This window comes from Labrus mixtus, chromosome 15, assembly GCF_963584025.1.
Source record: "Labrus mixtus chromosome 15, fLabMix1.1, whole genome shotgun sequence".
NCBI classification, from domain to species: domain Eukaryota; kingdom Metazoa; phylum Chordata; class Actinopteri; order Labriformes; family Labridae; genus Labrus; species Labrus mixtus.
The window spans coordinates 3,286,439-3,313,027 of NC_083626.1; the positions used below are offsets into that span (position 1 = coordinate 3,286,439).

At 39.9% G+C, this 26,589-nt stretch overlaps 1 protein-coding gene across 2 annotated transcripts in view; it reads right to left on the minus strand.

Moving 5' to 3' along the window:
• Window positions 1-26,589, minus strand: part of nphp4 (nephronophthisis 4) — a 200,754-nt gene that overhangs the window by 68,537 nt on the left and 105,628 nt on the right. For both annotated transcript variants that reach the window (XM_061057571.1, XM_061057569.1), the window contains exons 10-13: window positions 25,120-25,261; window positions 21,366-21,418; window positions 7,883-8,008; window positions 1,759-1,922 (exon numbers count right to left, since the gene is read on the minus strand). In XM_061057571.1, the coding sequence (XP_060913554.1) occupies window positions 1,759-1,922; window positions 7,883-8,008; window positions 21,366-21,418; window positions 25,120-25,261 (485 nt within the window). The remainder of the gene's footprint in view (window positions 1-1,758; window positions 1,923-7,882; window positions 8,009-21,365; window positions 21,419-25,119; window positions 25,262-26,589) is intronic.

The following is a 26,589-nucleotide window of genomic DNA, read 5'->3' on the forward strand; positions in this document are numbered from 1 at the left end:
CTCATGCAAGATGTTATATCTTTTGGGAGATTGTACTCACTTTATCCTGTTAAACTGACATAACAAAATTGCAGTGAAACACTGATTAGACAGCATAAGGATGTCAGCAGTATTTGTCAAGCAGCAGCTCCAAGAGTACGCTTACAGGGGAGACATGGCTGGTGCCAAAGCGCTCCCTCAGGATTTTCAAGCATAATTGGCAGTTATCTGTAATCATGATGGCCACCTGTTTTTCCACAACTGTGGGTACATTCATAACTTATATTTTAAATGCTGACACCAAACGCTCTGGGTATGATAAACACAGTGCACAGATGGCTGGCAAAAGTGCAAGCACACAAAAATGAATGTTAATGTTTGAACTTATCACAACTTTATGTGTCCAGTTGGTTAGCAGAGCAGCTCACAACGTCAGATTTGTGAAAGAAAAAAAAGTCTTGATCAAACTAATTAAGACAACGAGAGTGAAGCAGACAGATGATTTGATGTCTCTGTGTCTGTGTCAATTTCATGCTTTCCCTGTCTTCCTTATCATTCAAAGTTATATCTTAATTTAGCCCAGTAGATTAATATTCAAGCCATCATTTTGTCTTTTCAAATTGGGTTCATCAGATATGCAAAGCAACTTCAATTAAACTTCTTTAGGACTCATTGTTAAGAAGTGGGTCATTCCACACTGAAAACAGTCAAAAAGATGTTTTGGCTTTGAGTGGAGAGGAATGGATGTTTCAGACCAGTGAACTGGACAGCATCATGTCTGGATCCAAATGCCAGGATTGGGAAACTGTTTCAATGCCAGCTGCCTTTTTATTTTCTTTACAGACTCTTTTCACTAATTTAAAGTCTTGTTTTTGAGATACTGTGCCCATTATGTCTTCGGTTTACATTCTCATTCGGGGACTCGCCTAAAAAGTTTGCCAGCATTACAGCTTCCATTATGATATACTCTTCAAACTCTATCATTAGCTGCATTGTAAACTATGAGCTTGTTTCATTGCAATCTGTAGCAATACATCAACTTCAAACCTTCAGCCGTGTAGCTGGATTCAATAATGACATTTCACACTAACAAACAATGGTGCAAACATCACCCAAAGTGGGATGTAAAGGCTGACAAAATGATGCCTTTAAATTGGCTCTGAGCTCTTACCTACCGAGGACTCTGCTATGCTACCCAGTGAACACATGATGCCAATTAGAGAGCCAATCGATATCCTTCTGTATAAAGCCAAACAGTGAGCTATCGTGGTAATGAAGGACTGTACCAGGGTCAACACACCGGGATAGATAAAAACAGCAGCATGATTTACGGATGGTAAAACTGAATTTATTTAATATGGTCTACAATCATAGAGTCATGTCAACCTCACATGATACAATGGGGAGGTCGACTCTATGAAGGCCAGTTTTATTACGTTTGAAGAGGGATCTGACGTTACCCCAGTTAGAAGAATCCTTCTAGTTTATGATTTATTGGATAGATGATAATGTCCTTTGATAAAATAGCTGCTGATCATTATTTCAGTCTCATTCAGGCAATAGTGTTTCATGTACAGCTCATCCCTCTATTACGATTTATGTTTCACCAGTGATGCCAGCTCCAAAATATTGGTACCCTACCAACTTATTATTCAACATCAGAGATAGAAATTGGAATACGAGAGAGCAGAATGTACCCAGGTCCTTGATTTGAGGCTAGTGTATGCAAATCCTAACCTTCTTTGTCCATGCCTGAAGCAGACAATAGAGAGAACTCACCTAGGCTCATTCATCCCCACAGGGATGATGGGGGCATGGACAGGGGTGAAGGGCAGCTCTTCAAGTTGGTCCCCTTCATCCTGAGCGGAAGGTGAAACGTCCCCTCTCGGCTGAAGGGCCACTTCCATGTGGGCAATGTTGCTGACAACTAAGCCAGCCTGGGCCTACGTGGAAGGATACAGACGCAGGAAATGATTAGAGAAAGAGATGATTTAAAAACAGCAAAAATATGAACTTCAACAATGCTTACATAACAGAAGGGAAGCACAGTTTAAGGTTCCATGTATGAAGTGGCTAGAAAAGCACAAGGGAAGTTGTCTGCAATGAAGGGTGGTGTTTAAGTTTGATGTAGTATGAGATGCACAAAATTAACTCAAAGAAAATAAAGGTTAACTTCAACAAAGAGGTCTCTTTCTTTGAATTCATAGACACCTTTTTTAAATGAGTGATTGTTAAATATTTCTTCCTCATGCTACAAATCAGCATAGCTTCACTTTGTTCCATTTTAAGTCTGATTTAAAATGGGTATGATTTTAGTGATGATGTTGTCCTTGGGTATTGTGTGTTTCTGTTTGCTCTTGCTGCAAATGAAATGTTCTCTTGTGGGACAATAAAGAGAATCTGAGTCTGAGCTTGCAGTGTTGCCTCTGGTGGCCTGCATATACACCACTGAGATACTGATTTAATACATAGTTTTGCTATGTATGAATTTGTATTTACCCGACACCCTCATTCAGTCATGTTTCTTTGCTACACTGCCTGTTTTTGGTGAGTTTATATTCACAAGCATCCAACATCAGCCATATGAAAAAAAAAAGCAAGTGATGGAGTTGTTAGAATTGATTCTGAAGATGGCCAACCACTCCAGCTGCTCTAACTCCACACTTGCACTAAAATTACACCACATCTTCAATACAAAGTGGTCATATGTCAAAGAGGACATGAAGAGCTTTCCATTTTATACCTTTACTCTGTGCGTTTAAATGCCCTGCATTGATTTCAAGTGTTCATCTGCAAGTTGGAAGGTGTTAAAAAGCCCCGGCCATCGACATACGAGCTTCAGACAAAGACTTGTAAAATTGGATTTGGATTCAAATAATGCTTTTCTTTAAATGTACATTCTTGTTCTTTGTAAAAACAAGCACAGAATCAGATAACTTTTGTCTGTAAACTTCCAAAGAACCATGAAAAAAGTGTTGCAGTGATGTTAGAACACGATCGTCCCCTGTGAGGAACTTTAACTTTGTGTCCTGCTATAAGAGAGACCACACATCCGCAGTAACTTTTAATTTAAGCTAAAGTGCCACTGACAGTCAATTTCTTATTTTAATTAAGGAAGAGGAAACAGGGATGCATCAACAACACCATTCCTACGTGATTAGTTAAATGTCAACTACTTCAGGCGGTCTGTTTTTAATTTGCATTTCAGTTACTGACATTCTTCAGTTTCACTGTGATTTCTTTTCTTTTTTTCTTTTCCCTTCTTTGTTCTTCACAATATCAGCTATTTTGGAAAGAAAAAGAACCGTTAATGCCTGTGGATCAACTTAACTTTTAAAATGTTCATGAGGCAAACATTAATCCCCCTCTCATTGTCATTGACAGATACGGAGCTGGAGGGGTATTAGCACAGATAATTAACTGAGGAGTGCTAATGGTGTCATTTTCCAGTCAAGTGTTTTTTTTTCTTCATGTCTTCAAAATAGCAGCACGGTTCAGTTGGCCTATCAGGGGACATGCATGGCTGTGCATTATTGAGCCTCCATCAAACATGTTGGTAATAACCTCGACCAAAGTCACAGTCAAACATACACATACATGTTCCTCCACTGATACAGCAGCAGCATGTTTTATAATAACCTTAGAGGATGCCCAGACATGGTTAAGACGCTGAAGCATGTTGGAAAGGTTAAAAGTAATAGCTTTATACTGTAACTGAACATGCTGCCATCAAACCTACACAGTGTGATGGAAAATGAGTAACTGCTTCCGATAAGCAGGTGTGTTTAGGTTACAAGGACGAATGGAGGTTTAAACAATAAATTCTCTAAGCTGATTTAATAACTCAATTTATGGAAAGAGAATGACACAGAAACTCACCTACAGTTTCAGAAATGAAAACTAATGTCAGCCAGGGGGTGTGGGATATAATGCATAATACTTATCCGTGACTTTAATGTCAGTGTTGGCAGTGACTCATTTTCCTACAGACTAGGATGTATCATCTGCAGAGTTTGAGATAAGCTACCACTTTCAAGTTACTGACACCAGAATTAAAGACATCTTTAAAACCGTGTCAGTATATGACCTTAAAGCTCCTGTGAGGAACTTTTGGTTTGCGGCAATTTTTTCAGACCCAGAGGTTTATCTTATATCTTTGCAGATTTGTTTCTTGTAGAAGAGTGTGGCTCCACTGGTTCCGACAACGGATAGCATCTCAACGGTTTCTATTCATTTCCTATGTAGAGCCGTAGAGGCAGTCGCGCAATGCATTATGGGATCTTTGTGGTGCGTCTCGAGAAGGGCTCCGGCGCGGAAAGCAAAATAAAATAATTTACTAACCGCCATAAAACAGGTATACACCCATCAAGCTGCGAGTTGAGTGCTCCAGTGCGATCCCTAGCGTCCTCGTCGGAACCAATCGAGCCGTACCATAATTAGTATTCACGGACCAAAAAAATTGCATCCTGCTGCAGTCACATGTATCATTCAGTGAGAATCATTGCCCACTGTGACGCCTACCCGACAGCAGCACGTGTTGAAAACAACATCATAGAAATAGTCTTTCTTTATGCTGATGGTCTCGTTTGCTTTTGTAGCTCATAAAGAGACATCAGATTTCATTTGAGTCTGTTTCATAACCAGCCGAAAACACCTCCCAGAAGCTTTAAAGCAAGACATAAAACATATATTGTTTAAAGATGAAATGTTGAATTTACAAGTGGTAAAACAAATATGTTGTTAATTTGATGAGCTAAGGAGTTTTCACTTACAGCTGAGCTTGGTTTGGTATGATCAGTAGCCTATGGTCCATATTGTTCGGAAGGTTTTGGATGAATTTCACTTTGTGACTGATTTTTAAGTCAGTAGGTTTTATGACTCTACTCCTCATGTGCTACTGCTTCACTTTATTTTGTCATTTACCATTATGCCACATTATCCACTTGTGGCGACAGTGGCAGATGTTCAGCAGAAGGTAAAGGGGCTTTAACTTTAATAGCCCGCAGATGAATTCCCTGAGCTCTTGGGTTCATAATATCTACACATCCCTAAAGGCCCATCAGAACTAATGTATTTCAATGTGTCACTTCAAGGGAAATACCGGTCCAGCATTTTACCCTCCAGCCAAACAAAAATGATTTTTAAAAAAGATGGCGACAATGAATAACTCCTTATTGTGTTTGTAAAATAACACAATATGCTAAAATATTAACAGTGTGAGCAGAGAGGCATATAATGAACATCAGGAGAGATAGGTGAGGGTTAATGCTTAAATTACTGAAAAGATTGTATAACATCTTTGATAAGATGTAATTCTGCTGCAGTTCATCATAAATGTCTGAACTTTTGAGGACTCCAAAGTCAAACAGCTGTTCAAATGTAGGATTTGTATAGCCTACAATGGCGGCTCAAATTGGCCCTTCTTCTGACCTTAAGAGAGGCTACTCAAAGTGTGGACTGGACTTTTATGGTCAAGACAGAGCTTGGAGTAAGGTGAAGCTCTCAATCTACTGATCAATCTGCATTCCAACCATTGGTTATTACCATGAAATGTGGTCAATAATACATTTAGTAAAATAATGACGGTATAAAAAATCTAGCAAAATCCAACCAAAATGTTTCATGGGTTCATCCTTAGGGGCCACAGATCTGGAACATTTTTAGCATAGAATCAATTCTACTTTGAACTGAATTGTGCGGGTCGAGTTAGTTTTGGTCATCTGACTCACATGTAGACTGTGCATTTAAGCTATGGCTCGTTTTTGGATCATACTCCGGTTCTGTGTGTTAGAGGTTTCAAATCCCAATCGCTAGGCGAGAAAATAACCTCCAAGCTAGCATTGTCAATTTGTAGCCACTGAGGAAGCACAGTAGTTCACTCCAAGCTCAGCAGAACTAATCAGAAAGTACTCGGAGATGGTTCACTGTGAAAGCTCCTGAGAGGAACTTTCGGTTTGTGTCAATTTTGACCACCTCTGTGGACAAAGTGGTACATCCTATCTCTTTACTAATCTCATCTTGAACATGTGTAAATTGTGTTTTCTGACCAAAACAACATCATCCTAATTTCTTTGGTGGCAGTTTTGTCAGAGTGAGGTGAATCACCCCGTCTGAAGCCTAGGCTTTCAAACATTAAAAATAGCCATATAGAAATAGTTGATCTTTATGCTGATGGTCTTGATGACTTTTTCAGCTCATAAAGAAGTATCAACATTGAGTCTGTTTCTCAACTAGCTAAAAACTCCTTATTGAAGTCTGCACTGCAATTGTTAACATCATAAGTCCTGTCTTTAAATGTATTTCATCCATGACAAGGCTCAGTCCCATTGCATCTTAAACATCCATTAGAAGGTACATTATTATCAAAATGTGTTTAATTCCTCTCTCTCTGCAAGCAAAGACATTAAGATACCAAAACTGACGTGCTAAAACATCACCTCAGTACAAACAGAATTCTGGTAAAGCTTCTTTGCATTAGAAAAGGAGTGGAGAAGGACGACTTTGGCATGTTAACGAAGGGCAACAATAAAACAGAAAAACAAAGTGCTTAAAACACCAGCATTATGTTGTACTGAGATTGAGTTTGAATCCAGTATGACAGTGACAGAGTATTGACTCTATACTAAGATTTTACCATATGTCCTATTGTGCAGGATGCTGGGTTCTTAATATATGCATCCTTGTGGGCGAACATAGTCTAAATTAGTGAAGACAAGGTGGCTTTCAAAGCAAAACGACTCTGCCTTCTGATTCACAGCAGCAAACACCTACGACTGGAGGTAACAGGTTACCCTCACATTATTTCAGGAAATGATTCAGCAGAGCTATTAAAATAATCCCAGTATAGCTGACTTTCTCATTTCTGATATCCCCTGGCTGCAATGAGTGGAATTTGTTAATATGTATAAAGCTTGTTAACAAGTGAAGATCATATTTGCATCTGTATGCTACTTTGCAGGGATGCAGATAGTTTCAATAAGAGAGTTCTAGCTTCATCAAGATTATCTCAAGACTGTCCTTATAGCTTTTGACGTCATGTGGGTGCCATGATCTGGGTTTGACGGGTCATAAAAAGTCCACTAAATTATAAAAAAAAAACTTTTAAAACTCTTACTCTTAAATCTGCAATTGCCTCTTTCAGCTGTGGCACAAATGCCAAGCATTTTCAAAATAGGAGCTGACACTAAAACGAGGAGGCCAAATATGGTGAGAAAAAAGGGTAAACCATTTTAAAAGTGGTCCTGGACAAGGCAGATTAAACATATTTTCCCATAGGGCCAAACACAAGGTTAAGCGGGATACTCAATACCTTATGAAAATTGAAGTAGACCTTGTGAAAAGAATTGAAAAGCCAAGTCAAAGAATATTGGTTCTTTTGATTATAAAGATGAAAAGGAGTAGCTTCAGCACCTCCAGCAGGTCCAAAGACAAAGCATGTGCAGTCTGGAGTTCAGTTTAGAGGTTGTGTGTCTGTGTGTGTGTGTGTGTGTGTGTGTGTGTGTGTGTGTGTGTGTGTGTGTGTGTGTGTGTGTGTGTGTGTGTGTGTGTGTGTGTGCGTGCGTGTGTGTGTGTGTGTGGGGCTGTATCTAGGTGTGTCCATGGATATGAGGCTTGGAGCAGACTGCAGAGTAAAGGTGAGTGAGTCTTTGAACTATTTTGAGTGACTGTTTTCATAACCTTGGGAATGCAATGAAGGATTATCATGTTCTGTGTTTCGTTGTTCCTTTGTTTGCTGGTTAACCCTTCTGTGTCTTCTTCACCATGTACTTCTTTGAGAAAAAGGCTGTGTGTGTGTGTGTGTGTGTGAGTGTGTGTGTGTGTATGTGTGTGTGTGTGAGTGTGTGTGTGTGTGTGTGTGCGAGTGTGTGTGTGTGTGTGAGCGTTACGGGGGTGGAAATCTTACGACATGTGACAGCTGGTGGGACGATGCCAACGGGGAAGGATGGAGCAGAGAAGGAAACGACTGTTGCCATGGCAACGCCTTGCCGGTCGGGTAGTGTGAAGTTGCTGCCAGCTGAGAGAGCGAGAGCTGCAAAGAAACAATGCAAATGATTCGCTTTTTATTATTATGATTATGAACAACGGGGCTCAGGAATACACTTTATACGCCAGAGAGACACATGTGCCACCTCTGATGACAACAACAGACGATTACACCGCTTTGGAACTCATAAGCCCTTCTCTCTCTCCACCCACGATCCTTCAACACTGTCATCCCCTTAGCAGGTCGAATTCAAAATGTTTGTCTGCTCCTTTCTTTTTTTTTCTGAAGCCTTATGACTGGAAACAAAAACAAAGTGAATCTATTAAATGGAAAATTACTATTGCCTCTTAGAGTTGTCTTATAGGCTACACAAGCCTGGGAAATTAAATATTGTTCTGCTTATGCTCATGATAAACAACTTATATAAAGAGTGAATTATTTTCCAAAGACTGCTGAGCACCATTGCCACTCCACTTATCCTCTAGAGAAAATTAAGAATGTTCCAGCTTCAAGTGCAGTACCACGGCCACTTATACACAAGTACCTGACAGAAGAGAACACTTGTATAACAATAATCAGGGACGGATTCTTTGTCAATGCTTAGAAAAGTTACCTGTTTGGTATACCTGCACTTCCAACTGCAGACAGGACTGGACTTTGAAAACTGTCTCCAGAGGAAGAACAAATAGCATTGTTTGTTACATAAAGTGACTTTTCTAATTACAAATATTGATGTTATGTTTGATGTTGGATACAACTGGGAAACATGGTTGATTGTTTGAAAAAAGAAAGACACTATTATTTTGTAAATGTATTGTGTTTGTCTTTATACATACATCTGATCCTTGTGAACAACTAATAAAGGCAGTGCTGTCCACAGGGACATTCATATTTGATATTAATTCATATAAATAAATAGCCCTATTTGAATTAGGTTTGGTTATATGTTAACTTAATTGTACTCAAATCTCTTACTTATTTTTGCGTTTGTTAAAAAAGACTGTAATTCCCTCATCTGGCTTTTAACATAGTTCTCTTATCCACACACCTGCACCTCTCCTCTCCTCTCCCCCGCGCTCTCGGCCAGTCTGCTCCTTCAACAATCTTCATCAGCACTTCATTTCATAAAGTGGCCCAATTCTACAATTCACTTAGCAGACCCAAGCAGTGGCCCAAACAACTAAACTCCCATTTTAAGAAAGTTTAACTTGCAGGTCTGTTATCATAAAAGAGGAGCATCGGGCAGCTCAAGAGCATTAAATCAACAGAATTACGAGGTTCATACATGAAACCTCCCACCACAATCAATGCTTTTCAGGAGAAATGAAGAGCTATACACTGTATATCTAAAAATACAAATATATATATTTATGTATCTGCAGAGCATACAGATGGCACATGCAACGGGTGTAGAGCTAGTGCAGATTTTTTTTAAGCAAAACTGGTAGGAAAAAATAGTTGGGTGAACATAAATATACCTGGGAGGCTCACCGAGGTAAAGTCTATCAATCAATCAATCAATCAATCAATTTTTATTTGTATAGCGTCAACTAATAACAAATGTTATCTCAAGACACTTTACAAAAAGCAGGTAAAAGACCTTACTTATTGTTATGTTACAAAGTCCTGGTCGGACATAGACGAATGAATGAATGCACTATGTCCTGACATTCAGTCTTTTCTAAGTTGGAACTATGTGTTCGAAACACTGAAACACTGGTATTGAGTGCACTGACAGCAACAACAATCCTCACTTGCGTCAAATTTTCTTCTTCTAGTAAAACAGGACAAATTCCATACATTCATCACGCTTCAACAAAATGAAAAATGTCAACAACTTTACTTACCACTGCAGAGAGTACGTCAGGAGCCCTATTCAGACAGGCCCTATTCAAGGCCAGTATTAACACCTTTGTGACGTCTAACCTACGCTAATGTCACAGAGGCGTGAAGAGGGAATGAAGTGATCCCAGCCTCTGTACTGCTACAGAACTGTGGAGCTGAAAACAGCGCTGTGTGTGTGTGTGTGAGTGTGTGTGTGTGTGTGTGTGTGTGTGTGTGTGTGTGTGTGTGTGTGTGTGTGTGTGTGTGTGTGTGTGTGTGTGTGTGTGTGTGTGTGTACATGTCTGAGTGCACATGTTGAGCTCCCGCTGTTTCTCTATACATGCCTGCTTCTACAACGCCGTAAAGCACTGTGGATTCACAAACCGGGACACTTCAGAATCAGTATGAATGTACAGAGATGTAATGACAGCTGAGCTATGTTATGGGGCTGTTGTGGAAGTGCACTCTGAAAAGGGCTTACTTGAAAACCTTGCCATGACTTTTAAACCCATAAGATAGTAAGGTTTGGATGTTATTCTGCACGTTTCTTTAAATCCAGAATTCCTTGTCATGCATTGTCACCTCATATTACTGTTTCCGTAAGTATTGTTAGCTTGTGACTACATTGTATGATCACTTGACATGTGAAATTCTAAATGTGGATTCTTCTCATCTTCAACATTTTCTACTTCTTATCAAGTTCAATTAGCGTAGGCAGAAAAGTAAGTAGAACTCAGACATTCCTTCTGCTACAACCTGAAGACCCTCTTGGGGGACGCCAAAGCTTCGCAAGGCTCGACAGGATTTATGAAAACCTCTGGCATGAGTCTGCCCCAAGGTTTCCTCCCAGATGGATTTTCATAGGGAGACATCTGGGAGCCATCGTGATCACATGCCCCCAACGACATCTAAGAGCAGCACTTCTGCCATGAGATAAGGCCAAGTTTAAGAACATCTTTGCTTTTTTTTTATTCCTCTAATGATGGGAATGAGTAATTCTAAGTGCTGAAAATGGCTAACCAATATTCCCTGGACCCTCCTACTCTATATTCATAGCTGACCTTTTTAACCCTAAAGTGGGAGTGATAGCTGAGTCGGTTTTAAGGACTGCTTAATACTGCTTTTTTGAGTAATATTTAGATAACAGTACTAGGATTTGTCACCTAACTTTGGGAAAAAATTCCACCAAGAAAGCATGACTTTGTTTTGGCATATGCTGGTACTGCCATTGATTCAGTTATGCTCTATTACATCACTTTACATTCATTGACTTGGACCTTTAAATAGATAAAACAGGTTATGAAGCACACCAAACCTCTATTCATGTATCAAATAAAGGAAGGACCTAATCATGAACTGCAGGCTCAACTGCTTCTGTGACAAACATTCTATAATGCATGATGAATACTGAGGGACAGGAAACATTGGGTGTCTGACTACAGTAGCTGTGCCCTCACAGAAAAACAGAGAGTAATATGACTTGAGCATAGGCAACATAAATAGCTGTTAAAAGACAGATAATCATTATGTCCTTATTATAAATATTAAAGTTAATCTTAGAACACTGCTAAACTTTTATAATGAACATAATCAGCCGTCCCTGTTCCATCATCATTACAGTTGCTATGGTAATATCAGACTAATACATCTAATATCACACTTAGCTGTTACTGCTAATACTACACATACTTTTACCATTATTACTGACATTTTAACTATAACACCTTTTCATTGTTGTTTCTATGTTTGTCTCTATCCCTCTCCTTCTTTCTGTAACTCCCTCTATCCCACATTCCAAGCCCAACACAGTTTCGGCAGATGACTGTTCAATATGAGTATGATTCTGTTCGAGGTTTCTGCCTCTTAGGGCGCACGCACACTTTAAACTTTGCTAAATGTTGCTAAGTCCTCATGATGGATTCATGTTGGGTCCTTTTGATAATATAACAATAAGTAAGGTCTTTTAGCTGCTCTTTTGTAAAAATGTCTTTGGACAACATTTGTTATGAATTGGTGCTTTAGAAATAAAGATTGAAAGATTAAAGTTAAAAGAATAAAATGGTTACATTAGTACCCACAGCAACATGCTTATCCTTACCACACCACACAAATACCAAACCATATCCCTGAATCTCTAAAGCAAAGTTTTCCCTCTCTATAAATCCTGAAGTGGCTTTACGGTAAAAAATAAATAAATAAATAAAATAAAAATCCATCTACACTTTTTGACATTGATACATACTTTTTGACTTTAATATCAGTTTTATTTCTGTATAAGCTTATATATTAGATATTGGGTTGAGTCGTCTGAGTGACATTCAAACGGAATGCTCCACATTTTTGATGACTGCACCTTTCCATCAAATGAAAATACTCCAGATCTCTTGCGACTCATTTTAAGCACATTTTCCCCAAAATTCACCCTGAAAATTGGAAAACGTCTGAATCTGCACTAGTATAAAATATAAAGTTCTGCAGGTTTGAGCAATGTTCGTCTGCACTGCTTGAGCATGTTGTGATTGACCCCGAGTTGGTCAGTGAGGTTGTATGAAAAGTAGCCAGTGATCAACATTCAGGATGGGTCACTCTACAGGAAAGCTGGGGTTAGAACAACCACATTAGCAATGTAGAACAAGTAAATACTGTTCTACATTGCTTTCCATTAAATGTGCTTAAAGAGTAGGTCAAACTTGCATCTGTTTTCACTGTGTCGGCCTGTAGCTCAACAGAACCTTTGCCTCACATGAAGTGGCCTCAGTTTAAGACACCGCTGGTCTTGAATGCGACCTTGTGTGGTTTACTTTGAATGCTCCTGTTTCCTCCCACCACAAAATATTCTCTTGTTAGCCCTGCTGTTTGTCACAACTTCAGTAACCACATGTACAGGAGATTAATATATATTTTTTTTACATTAAAACTCTCAAATATGTATCCTGCCTTGAATAGTTGACTTTAGTTTTCATTACAGTGTTATCAAGATCCATCGGCCGATTCCTTTTGGGACTTACTTTACGCTTACCTAATACTGTAGGGCTGCATTAGAATACACCTCAACTATTTGTGTGTGTACTAACAGGGCTGCCATCTCTCATGCATTGAGTGAAATACTGTCAAAAGGCAAATATCACACTCTCATGCCACACATGCCTTTTCTCACACTAACTTGTCCTTTTTCCCCCATATGGCTGGGGTGCTGGATTACACAAGGCTAAGAAAGCACTTTTACTAGATTGCCCGTGAATGCACCAGTCATCATCATCATCAGAATCTGTTAGAAACCATGGAAACTATGGTTAGAACCTTAAGCTTAATGCGTGCAATAACAAATCATAGTGTTGGCGTCCCTGTGGAGCGGCCAATCACAATGATTTAGCTGTTGATCACCCGGGAAAAGACTGCAGTTTCTGAAGAAGAAGAAGAAGACGGGAAAAATAGAAAGGCTGCAGTTCATTAAAAGAAGTACTACTTCTCCTTTAAACCCCACCCCCAAAATAAATCTCACTCCAAGCTGAAATCAAAAGTTGTCAGCCCTTGTGCTATCTTTGATGTAGATGACATTTTTCATATAGATATTTAAATAAGTATGCTGTGTTTAGGTTTCCAAAGCCCTGCATTGTAACAAATTTCCTTGAATAAAAAAATTAATAATCTATCTATCCATCTGTCTTTCTGTTTCTATCTCTCTCAGTTTCTAAATACTGACAAGATCATGTTTGGATTTAATTTATTAAAAAAAGAAAGACGTACAGTAGTTGAAAACCACTGAAATAGATGTTGTAAAGCAAAGTGCTTTGTCACATTTACAAATGGTTTTAGAGTAGATCCATTCATATATATATTCAAAATGCTGGCAAGTCTCCATTTTTCCTATATTATGTGTAGGTGTAACTCTGAAATGAGCTGTTTTGGCTGTGAGGATTGTTCAAAGTGTACACACTGTTTAAAATGTCCTAAAATGTCAACACCAGTGGGATGTCACAAGTCAGTCCTCACAAGTATTTCTAAGCAATACCACATTTTGCAGACACACGCGCACGCACGCACGCACACACACACACACACACACACACACACACACACACACACACACACACACACACACACACACACACACACACACACACACACACACACACACACACACACACACACACACGCACAACACATAAAACATGCACACACACAAATGCATTCATGTTACCTCACATTGAGTCACCATGTCCTGCACACAGAGAGTGTGAAAGACAGCTCACTCACTCTGCATGTGAGGATCTCTCACTTTCTCTCTTTCTCTCTCTCACACACTAAGCAGAATAAGCAGAGCAGGGCAATTAGTAGTAGAATAGCAGTGGCTGCCAATGTTCAGCACCCAGCCTGTTTGCCCTGACAGCCCAGCAGATCATCTGTTCATATTCTATCTTCATGGGACCTGCATGTGTGTAACTGTGTTAATGTGTCTGAGGCATTATGAGCAAGTTCATGTGCAGTACATGCTACCCCTGTTTTCCCCTGTTTTGTTAAGTGTTATTTCATGTCCTTCATAAATGTTCATTTGGCCGTTGGTCATGACTTTATGTGGTGAAGGGAGAGACTGTGACACGGGGTCAAGCTCATCATGTTTCTCAAAGAAAGAAAGTGAGAGACAGGTAGGCACAGGTGGGGCGTGAAAGGGAGGAGGATTAAGAGAGACATCAAGTGAAAGAGATGGAGAAGATTACTGGAAAGCAATATTGAGAACAAATGGCAGAGGAAAATATTCTAGCTATTGTTCGACCCATAATATATAGAGGTTCATGAGAGAGGAGGAGTAGCAAGTCAAAGTGTGAAGAACAGGAGATTGGATGCAATCAATGACAGGTGATACTTGTGTGTGAGTTTGTTACAAGAGAAAATACAATGTGAGGACATACAGGACAGTGTGAAGTGGTAAAATATCGAGTTCGTTAGATATTATAGCTAAGTCAAATGGAGCAGACAAAGGGCAACATCATTACCAGCAATGATTACAACATGTACATGGAATCTACGGTATAGGAAGTTCAACATACGTGCTTCAGTACTAATGGGATTTACAAGGTAAAGTAAATGCTTAACATTCAGAGTGCATGAAATCAACTGAATTTGTAATCTGACATTATGTTGGTTGATTCTTGAAAAACACAAGAATTGTTATTGGCATGCTGGCTGCATATTTTCAGACAAAACCAGCATTTTCGATTCTTGCTGACTCACGGATTGAGCGCTAATTAACTACACTTGGTAAATTTGCAAATGAAAGTCATAATTATGGCAGATGGGATCAACTGTTCCAGCTTGTTAAGAGATGGGAACTTGGAATTGTGATCAAAAAAGAAGCTCTTGGGATTTACAAAAGGAAACAAACCAAAATATGAAGTTTTAAATAAATAGGCAAGCACAAGGCTGACTAGTTACTCAAAGTAAAGGTAGAGAGTCAAACAATAGTTATTGACACATTCAACAAATACAGAATTACAGTCCTTGTTGTTTCCACATCCAAGAAAGGATGCATTTTTGCACACATAATGTCTCCCACACAACGTGGCCCTTAAAGAGCCTCTCTGAAACTTTCAACAACGCCCCATCATTAAACTTTACAAAGGTACAAATAAGATCCCGCCTTCTTACAGATATATAAAGTCTAGCCCACACTAATGGGTACAATTTTTTTTTGAAAATATGAAGGACCCCACACGACAAATAATCATGGATCTAACCATTTTATGTGACGAAAACGGCACACCACATCCTAACAAATTTAATTCATGAGAATCAACGAGAATCCTAATCTCTAAAAAAACTGGAAATCTCGCAAAATTTCACAAAATCTCGCAAAATCTCTTGCTGTCAAACATGAATTTAGAGTAAACAAACATTGAGGATGAAGGGCAGGAAGAAGGTTAGATCATTTTGGACTACACAAAAAACGTTTTACTATATGAACTCCTACGGGTCTCCTGAGGTAAGACGTGACATGATGGAGCAACTATACGGTAATATCATGAGAATATGTGCATTTCTATCAATGCTACGTGTAGTTCGGCGGAATCACAATTTTAAAAAAAGAGTGGAGAACAACGTACTGACGAACAAAAAACATAATGCAGCTGTTTAATTGCGTGCGCAGAGATCGTAGCAGTCTCCTACACTCTACGTAATGACTCCAGTCACAGTATATAAACGTCACTCCCCCTCCTATTGGCTCGAGGTGAATTCTCAGGAGAATATCCTGCTGTGTTCTCACATCAGCCCACTCGGACTTGCCGCGGAAAAAAACACTAGGGGTCTGGCAGGAGAAACTCTGGGTGAAGTCCGAGTGAAAAATGAGGCTGTTTGCGTTCACACATGGCTCCTCTGGCAAATGGGCTTTCTTCTTCAGACAGCTTGCTTCTCAATTGGCTTGTACCTGACAATTCACAGAGTCTGCACTTGACTATCGGGGGGGGTTCCCCCTGCACACACACATAACACTATTGAAATCAGGGCATCCTTCCAAGCAGATTCACTCACTTAACAGAGCTCACACGACAGGAAAGTCTAAAAAACATGTATTTTAATCCTTCCAAAAAATCTGGACTCTGCTGAGGATTGTACGAAGGTAAGAATCGGACCCAAAATCTGCCAGATTATGATGTAGTGTGTACCCCGCTAAAGTCATCAATAAAATGTCTCCAATAACACCAATTTAAGATTTATGGAGCATGAAAGTAATCAAGTCCCTCTTACTGCTCACATTTCAGAGTTGTTATCTAAAAGAGTTAGATATGTTGTTTCTTCTTTAAAAAAACCCCAAAAACAATAGGTACAGTAACACCTCCTCATCTTGTGAAACTGAAATCTTAGTGTTCCAATTGATCTGGCAGCCTTCAAAGAAGTATTACAGCTTCAATTCAGGTTTCCACACTCTTAAAAGTGTATAACATGTAATCAAAACTCATTTTAAAATATCTGAGTGATTCTGGTTCAGTTATACAAATATGAGCGGCTGTGGCTCAGTTGTCAACCCGAAGGTCGGGGGTCCGATCCCTAGCTCCGTCCATTTGTCCTTTAGCAAGACACTTAAACCCAAGTTCCTCCTGCTGCTTCGGCAGCGTGTGAATGTACATTAAAGGGATTAGTTATTACTGACGGACACTTTACATAGCAGCCTCTGTTAAGACTGAAGGATTCACATCAAAGCTGGCGTTTTGAAATAGAATCATTAAATAAACACTGGCCAGAAATCTTAATGCCTATTCATTCAGAAGACATTTGAAATGAGGACAACCCACTTAGCACTGTGTGAAAGAGAGCTGTAAAAATGTAGTCTGACTGAATCATCACCAGCTGCCAAACAGGCCTCTGCCAGCAACTAACTAAAACATGGCCTAACCTCTTGCCCGCGGACTACAAGACCACCTGGGTCAACGGAGCACGAGCACAACCCTGAAACACGACCGCAGCCCGATACGAGAAATCATCATCAAAGACAAACAGAGTCGGCTGCTCTCCCCCAAAATGTTGGCTATAAATACCACAGGATCCTTAGCATTCTCCACCACGGCAAACTGAGAGAGTCAGGGATCAATAATTTATGCGCGCAAGAGAAGTCAGATTCAACAAAGCCTACAGACAGAAAGGGAGCGTAGGGTTTGTTTACAAAGCCATTTCAGAGAAGGATGCCATTGATTAATCAGCGCTTGACAGGCATGTTGAAGAGGAGAGAAACATTTTGTTGAACAGGAGAAATCATTTTAAGGACTGAAACAAGTGTATTTTTATACCAGGCTTTTTGAAAAGCATAGGAGAGAGCGGAGACAGAGAGAGAAACAGAGAGACTGTATTCGTGAATTTTGCAGCAACACTTAAGTCGTGATGAATTGTAGAGTGACTGCCAATCGCAGTGGCATGGCTTCACACATCACTATCTGTTTTATTTCTTCATGCAGAATCCTGGATGGCCATCAGTTTCAACTCTATGCCGTGCACATCGAGCAGCCAGGGCACTAATGACTGCTCTTTTACCCATTGTTTACATATGTGTGAGTAGTTAAAGATATTAAACATTAGACTCAAAGCCGCTTTGGTTGATTTGCTTTTCATAAGCCTGGCTCACACTCTGCGATTTTTCCCTGATTGTATAAAGGTCGGGGTGACATGTCAGCTCACACTGTACGACTGAATTGTTTATGACGCCCGGCCACACCTTGAGATGTACGTGCTCACACTGTACGACCTGATTGTCGGACACGGCTGGAGAGTTCACACTGTACGAGTGAAATCGGGACAGAGCGTTGACAATTGTTAATAAAGTTTCATTTGAAAAAAACAAAGGACGACGGTTGGTGAAAGAGAAGGAAGTGGAAGTTGTTGTAGGATATAGAAAAGTTGATACAATTGTAGATATATGGAGACAAGTTTCAGAAAAGTGCTGCACTGATGATCTGTACAGAAAAGTAAAAAAAACAAAAAACGCTGGGTTGCGTCCTGCCGCTGGTCGCCATGACTACAGTCCTCCCTTGTCTCTCGTGATTATATTGTAGTCACACGCAACTTCTGCCGGACCCTTGACGTAATTGTCAAGATTTTAAATTCTAAATATTAAACATGTTTGAAATAAATCGGGGCGTCCCCGACGATCACCGGGCAGATCAGGGACGTTAAGATTGGATCTTTGTACCGCTCACACTACAAGATAATCTGAACAGATAATCGGGTCCGAGCAGCCTTGAGTCGGGAGAGACCCTGCGATTGTCGAGAAGGAAGAATCGGAGCTCAAATCGGCCCGATTATCCTGCAGTGTGAGCCAGGCTTTAGCTACACTGGATGGAGGAACCAGCTGAATAGACATTATCTGGTAGCTGTTATGTTTCTGTGTTTGCTTATTGTTGTCTTTTTAAACATTCAGGAGACACAAATAAACCTCAGCATCCATTTGTCATGGTTTTTCTGTATATTCACTTTAGTTCAGACTCCACTAAATGCTGAGGAGAATATTTGGCAAAGAAGTTGAACATCTGACATTTATCACCAGGTTTTGTAGACCAGAGAGTTTGATGAAATAGAGATTACAAACAGGATCTGTACATCAACAAGAGGTCCAAGCAATCCAGAACCACCATCTTCTAGTGTCATACCCTAAGAGATGCCCAGTATGATCACGGCCGTCTCTCGTTACCCGCTGGGAGCTGCCCACTTGCAGGCTTCCACCGCCCTCGCTGCGTAATCAGAATGAAGGTCGATTTGTAGAGTTCATGGGTGCAGCGCTCCCACAGCTCCGAGCCCCCGTTGGTTCAATTTAAAATGAGTCGACAATACAGACTGAGGCTCATTTTGGCTCAGTGAGCGAACACTGAAACAGAGCTGATCTCTCTCCTCCTACTCTGCACTGCACTGTGTTAGTGTGCGTCGGTGAGTGTGTGTTTGTGTGTCCCTGGCCTCATCCTGACAGAAAGCAGCATCCATCACAACACCCAGTCTCCACTGGCACATCCACTCAGGCTGAGGGATGATGGTAACGCCCCGTAGCTTAGCTACAGACACACAAAGTACACACATAGCAACACACACTGTTGGTATATGTTACATATGGTCGACATGTGATATCTTACTTAGACTGGGATATGAGTCAGTCATCATCGCCCACCTCACATTTGAAGGATGGATGATTATGGTGCAGTTAAATTTATGATCATAGGATTGATCAGCACTACATCAGTTGCCTGTGGGAAGCTGCTAACATACACAGATGCTAATGTGACATTCAATCTGATCTTGATGAAGCTAGGCACGATTATTATCATCAGCATTGCGTCTCTTTCCCAGGTTTATGTGGTGATTTAAGTGCTCCTTGATTGACACACAGATATTTTGTTGTCTTTCCTCAAGAAAAACATTTCCTCCAGACACACATCCACTGATCTCTATTTTCCCTTGCCGAGCCGACTGCATACATATTCAGTTAAACTCTGGCTCTGGGGTATTTTGATGGACCCAATCTAACAGGAATCTCAAACCAGGGAGTCAAAAGATTAAAAGAAACGTCACATTGTTGTCAAGAGATCTAGGACAGATACTGCATTCTTCCAGACATTTATTTTATCTTATGTATTAGCCTGACTTGAGATCTCTGTCAGAAACCAAACAGCAAGTTGATTATATTTATGAAGAGGTTAGTAACTGTTAGAGTCCTCCTACTCATGTTATTGACCGGAAATCACTCCTGATTAGCTCTTAACCAGGAGCCATAAACCATTTGAGTACAGACATGAGCCAGAAAGCATTTTCACCTTCAGGGAAAAGAAACAGTGTTGAACAAATGTCTCATCATTACATCACGATCAGGGCCTGAAACAAAAATCCTGCTTTGTTTGTTAAGACAATGCTGTCTGTAAGAAAATGATGGCTGCTGCTGATCTATATAAAAGCTTTCTGCAGACTGAAGCCTTACTTTTGTCAGACACCTGCTTTACAGAGTGAAGTATTATCGTTCTTTAAATATGTACCTGAACAGGAGCAAAGACATTCATAGATCTATAACTTAACGTGTGCAGAGTCTAATCCCCATTTCAACATATTCCTAATTCATTTTTTTTTTAAACTTAGACTTCAAGCCTCTCAAATCTAAAGTGTTTTCTATGGACAAGTGGTCAATGACTGAAATGCAACAGTGAACTCCTCATAGAAAACAAAGCTGTGCTTTAGTTGTTTTTTTTTCTTGCCCCAAATCCTCCTCCCTTCACTTATATGACCTGGTTTTGTAGGTTTTCTAAAATTGCTTAAATTAACCCACTGTTTCCGACGCATACAGTATTTAATGGTAGTCAGAAAAAGTGAATTTTTGATTTAATTTTTTTTTTTAATTGTACTTATTAATCCCGCTCTGTTATTGAGAGATATCCTTCTCACACACTAAATACACACATGCACAACAGGACATGTGGAAAGCAGTAGTGGATGTCAGAGTGCATGGGGCTGCTACACACTGTTACGCAGGGAGCATATCAGAGCGGTTGGGGGTTCAGTGCCTTGCTCAAGGGAACCTCGGCAGTGCTCTGTAAGTGATCTGGCACCTCTCCTGTTACCAGACCAACTTCCGTATTATGGTCCGTACCGGGACTTGAACTGGCGACCCCCTGGTTCCCAACCCAAGTTCCAATGGACTGAGCTACAACTGCCCCACAAGGAGGTTAGCAAGGAGAGGAAGGTTGAACAGTATTTAGTTTACGACTTATATCTTTGTTGGAGGTGGGATGATAAGAAAAACAGACACAAACACAACACTAAATGAATGATGCAGTTGTATCTGTTGGTTGATTATGCTTGCACTATAGGCCTAAAAGCCTATCAACAAATGAACTAAAAAGAAAACCTGCATGCAGCTTTAAATGACAGACTTCAGATCATGCACTGACAACGGGATTTCATTTCTTATTGAAAAAAAGTTTAGGTCCAGTTAAGAGGACTAACTTTTATTGAGAGAGTTGGAATGTCAGACGAAACCTTCTCAGCATAGAGCTATCGGTTTAGGGCTTAGGGTTTAGTCGTGTGTGTAATTGAGTATAGGTGTGAGGTGTCTTACCCCAGGGCCTTGAGGAGATTCTGGAGGAGAAGCTGGTGGAATGTATTTTCGCCCTGGAACACAAGCAACAAAAAAAAAGAACAGTTGTTTTAGGCTGAATGGACAGTGTAGCCTATTCATCAGCATATGGCTTAGTTATGTACAAACAACTCCGCTTTAATGTTTTACAAGCTCAAATAACAAATGTTAATGTAATGCTCCGCACTGTTAATTATATAGTGTGGTTAGACATTGAAAGAATATTAGCTCTAGAGAGGGATTAGAAGCTGACAGTTAAATGTCACCGTCTCAGATTGCTTTCTTGTTGATTTGATTTGCAATCAGGTGGTGACATCCTGGGTAATTAAGAATACAGCGTAACATTGTGCTTTAAATGACTTTGGCAAAGTAAAAACCTCCACTGAACACTGGGACTCCCAATTACTTATCATCAGTAACAAATCTATCCAATTTCTCACCGACCAGGAGACGGAGATGGATTTGGATGTCACGCTGAGTTTAAAGTCTAACAATGCTGCCTGTAGTTTTGGTTGGTAGCCATGGTAATGCTGAACTGAAAGGCGTTCCAGCATCCCTTTGTCCTCCTCTCCCACACTTTCTCGCTCTCTGTGCTGGGCTTGACTGGCCTTTTGGAAATTGCTTCAGTTGCCTTGGGGTGTCTTACTGTAGCTCCCATCTGTTCAGAGAACATGCATATCGAGTGGACACGATGCAGGGCTTACTGGCTCCCCCTCACTGTGTTACAGTGCTGGGAAAATGTGCTTCACCTCATTAGCTGGACTGATGGCAATTGGCAGGTTATTTGTGATCAAGTAGAGGCCTTAATGGCAGCTGAGAGAACTAGCAGATGTGTGAGAGGTGGACTCCACCCTATCATGTGTGATATATGTGTGATGGGTTAAAAAACATCAACAAGGGATTCCCCTGAAGAAGACACAGTATACAAAAACAAAAAGTGTATGAAAGTGACATGAAATGGATAACCATCTGACAGCACCTCAAGAGAAAGTACACCAAGAATGTCAGAGTGGTTCCTTCTTCAAAAACATGATTAACAAAGGATCTTGTTTCTTTCTCACACATTCAAAGGTTGTAAAGAGTCACAGAGTTCTTTCCAAATAAGTAAATATTCATGCATCAAAGGCATAACCCTCTGGAAATCCAAATTGGCTTAAAAATATCTGCAATGAAGCGCAGCACACTTACAGGCATGTTCATCCGCCCACACACAAAATCTTGGAAGAACAAAGTCAAGGATGATTAAGGTACTAAAATCAAAGAATGACATGGATTCATTAAAGCATTCTCCTCTGAACACTAGCCCAAATCATTCGGGCAAATTCTGCCAGGATGTGAGCACTGATTAAAATATCATTAATAGACTTTACCAACGGCCTGCTCAACACACCCGTGAAGTAGGCCCTGATCAGCGCTATTCTTCTCTCCCAAAATGAGTTAGCAGCATCATTAGCAGGAAAATCAGTAAAAGTACTACCGGGGTCCACTTAAGTTTTCTCTGCTGTCACTGGGATTGAGTGTCTGAGTGTAGTGTTTACTACACTTTAAATTAATTCACTGACAGGCAGGCAGCAAATCAGCAGTTTGGCTTTCAATAAGAGATGCAGACAGTGGCACATCGTTTATCTTTGGCTGTGTGCAGGATGTAGAATATTTAATCGGAACTTTGTTTCAGCGGGAGGTCCTTTTTTTAAAAAGCTTGGGTTTTAGGAGTTATTTTCAGAGGGATATTGTGGAACGGTCATGCTTAATTGGGACCCGTGGAATAAAAAAGCCTCTGCAGCACACACTGATAACCTCCTTCAAATCTGGAGAAAAATAAAATGAGGACATGGTTCGGGTCTATTTTCTCTCTCCTAATCACTGCACTTATAGAAGCAAAGAACAGTCAATATCCGTGGTGACACAATTGGCTGATGTGTGATACTAAGAAATGCTGTTGAATGCATACTGAAGCTTCTCTGCAACTATAAGGGGGTTATATTGAAAACTGTTTGTCACTACCACTGCTCCTCGTGTAATTAAGTTCATGAGGTTATATCTAAAGTTCACGGAGGCTTGCAGCGATTTGAGAATTAAAGTTTGTTAAAAAAAGGGGGCAGTGAGGACTGTGCGTGGCATTACTTAAAATACAGATTATTTTCTAAACCAATATAATAAGATATATTTACACAAGAGAGAACTGGGGTTGTCTCACAAAGCTGGATTATGACATCAGCTGGATGAGTTAAAAAAAACCTCACAAATCTGTAATGTCTTTTAATCCACTTCTTTTTTTTTTCCAGACCTCGGTAGCATAGACAGGATGGTGTCCCTTTTTTTTTTTACACAACAGTAACATGTGGTTTGTGTGTCAAAGGATTTGAAAATGATCATGTAAAAAGTTTACTGGCCAAAAGTTCACTGCATCTAACAAATATATCTAAAAGCTCTGGAATGATATTATCTCTGTGTTTCTTTTATTTTTAAAACAGTCATATCATACTTTAAATGCTAAGCAGTTTCACTGAAACTTTATTTTGATGGACAGACTGAAGCATGCCTCATATATTGGGGTAATCAAAGGCTGACAATGAGACTCAATGCTGATATATTTGAGAATAGAGTCAGCCAAATAAAGGACTTAAAGTTAGCCAAAATGAAACAAATTACTTAAAAGGCTGGGGGATATTCTTATAGGGACTTATGTTCTTTTCATAAAAATGCTAGTCTACTAGTCTGAATTTAAGAAAACTATTAGAGAATAGTTCAAATTGAGCAGAATTTATTTAACACAGTTTAGCACATGATCACAGCTAGCACCGATAGCCTTCAGTCCACCTTGCAGGTTAAAGTCCCCATGCCTGTGCTTGATGTTGTCACACATTGCTCAGGTCTAGTGGTTAAATGCCAGTTCAACCTGACAGCCTACAAACATCATCATCTCCATTTTCTAAATCCAATTACTCTGAGAGGCCATCTGTCCACTACGATTTACATCTGGGTAGTAGAGCATTATGCCAATATGACAGAAGCCAGTAACAGGAGCTCCAGCCCCACCTATGAGCTGGTGGCTGAATTACACTTTACAACCAACCATATGTTCAGCATTACAGGCCTTAATTAATATAAATATAAATCATTAGTTTATTAGTACTTTAGGTGACGACTAGTGAGGATGACGATGTTTAATCATTCCGTTGGCTAATTCTTCTTACCAATTTTAAATTCAATTCAGGTTTATTGTACGTTAGAGCCGACCATTCCTATTGCTGATAATGATTGTGATTATATGTATAATTTATCGACTAGAATAAATAGCCATGCAAAGACATGTCACATTCGATAAAAGGCTGTACAAGATCAAAGCCCTGATGGACAGTCAAAGACTTCTTCTAACACTCTGGAGTTTAACCATTTATTCCCCTTGGACCCTTGTCATGAAGCATGCTAATCTCGCAAGCAGCAGGTGGTACAACTGATATAGCACAACAAAGATGGGGGCTGCATTATATGCAGATCACAAACAAGTTTGTTGTAAAAAACGTATAGGCTCATACATGGGATTCTCTGCACACTTGAAGGGCACACATTATAACCTTTGCAGGACCAAACCACACACTTCCTGGTCTAATAAACAATAGACTAACAAAATATGGGAAGGAAAATTGCTCATTGTAGCTTGCTCCTGTTCTTTCATTCTTTTCCAACCTGGGGATTCTGTCTTTATAAAGCCATTATGCATGATGGTATTTACCCTTAGAAGGAGATGTAGGTGACCTTCTCTGACGTGACACATCCTCCTGCTTTGACCTCAGGGACACCTTTGGACTTAATTCCTTCTTATCCAGACCAGAGGACAGCCGGAACTTTAACGTATCCCTCACCACTGAGATCTCCTGGAGAAAATAAAGTTTCAGACATCTCATTACCACGCACAGAGAGAAAGAGGTTTTACATCTCAGTTGTGCACGTCCAAAGAAATACTCAGTCAACAGTTTACATGTACTGTAAGTGTTTGTGACAGAATGAAAGAGTAAGAGTACCTGTGTAAGGGGATGTTAATATATTGGAATATTACTAAGAACACAATACCTAGAAGAGGCCTAAAGAGAAGTGATCAGGCCACAAAAATGTAAAAAATGGACACAATACCAGAAATGTTTTAGACCTTCAGGCTTTATACACCTGCTGTTAACAGGCATCCTGGGTGATGAAAAGTGCCAAGAGAACATCTGTACCCATCTGGCATTAACATGCATCTACTGTGGCTGTGATTGGTTAACACTTTTTTGGTTTTCTGCAAATAAACCAGTAAAACTATGATAAACTGCCTTGGGGTTACACATCTAAGTGGGTCCATGTTTTGTGTCGTCTCATCTGCTTTCACCTGTAAAAAAAAATGCAATGTCCATTTCTAAAATAATACAGGGCGTGATGTGTCTTTAATTCATCCATTAAGTTTGCATGTGCTTTAAATCAGTGGTTCTCAACTGGTGGGTCGGAACCCAAAAGTAGGTCGCGAAGCCGTTTTCAGTGGGTCGCGAATATGTGACTGGAAAAAAAAGGTGTCAAAAGTCTATAAAGCACTTTTAAAACTTGTTGGTTTTGTTCTTTCTCTTTCTTCCGTTACATGTTTTGTACAATCTGAGGTCCAAAATACACAATTTTTCATTCAATAAATCTGATTGGTTGAAAGAATATCAGAAATTTGGGTCACAATTTTCATGAAGGAGTTGGTGGTGGGTCCTGAGGTCAGACCAGTTGAGAACCACTGCTTTAAATGATATATTAATATAATAAGCCAAATCATCTTCATATAAAACAGCATGGCAGTGTTAGATCAGACAAGAATATCAGGTGAGTGCCCCCTCCACAACATAATCATTGCAGTGGATACAGAGAGAAGGCTTTCCTTAAAAGAGGTCTAAAAGTATGTACAAAAATAGGACAAATGTTTTCCAAATGTGGGGACTGGATCCAAATGTGTCCTAAATGGATTGGTTGCATTTACACCTCCATTTAACATTGTCCATTTGTGGTTAGATCAATCATGACACATGTTAACACCAGGAGTAAACAGGGCCTCTCGTTCTCTCTCTCCCCTCTGCGTGACATGTAATTGTCACTTGACCCTTTCAGTGACAACATAACAAACAGGAACACACAGGTAGGAGTGAGGGGAGATTTCCCACTATTGATCGCAGATTAGTAGGTGCTAATATAT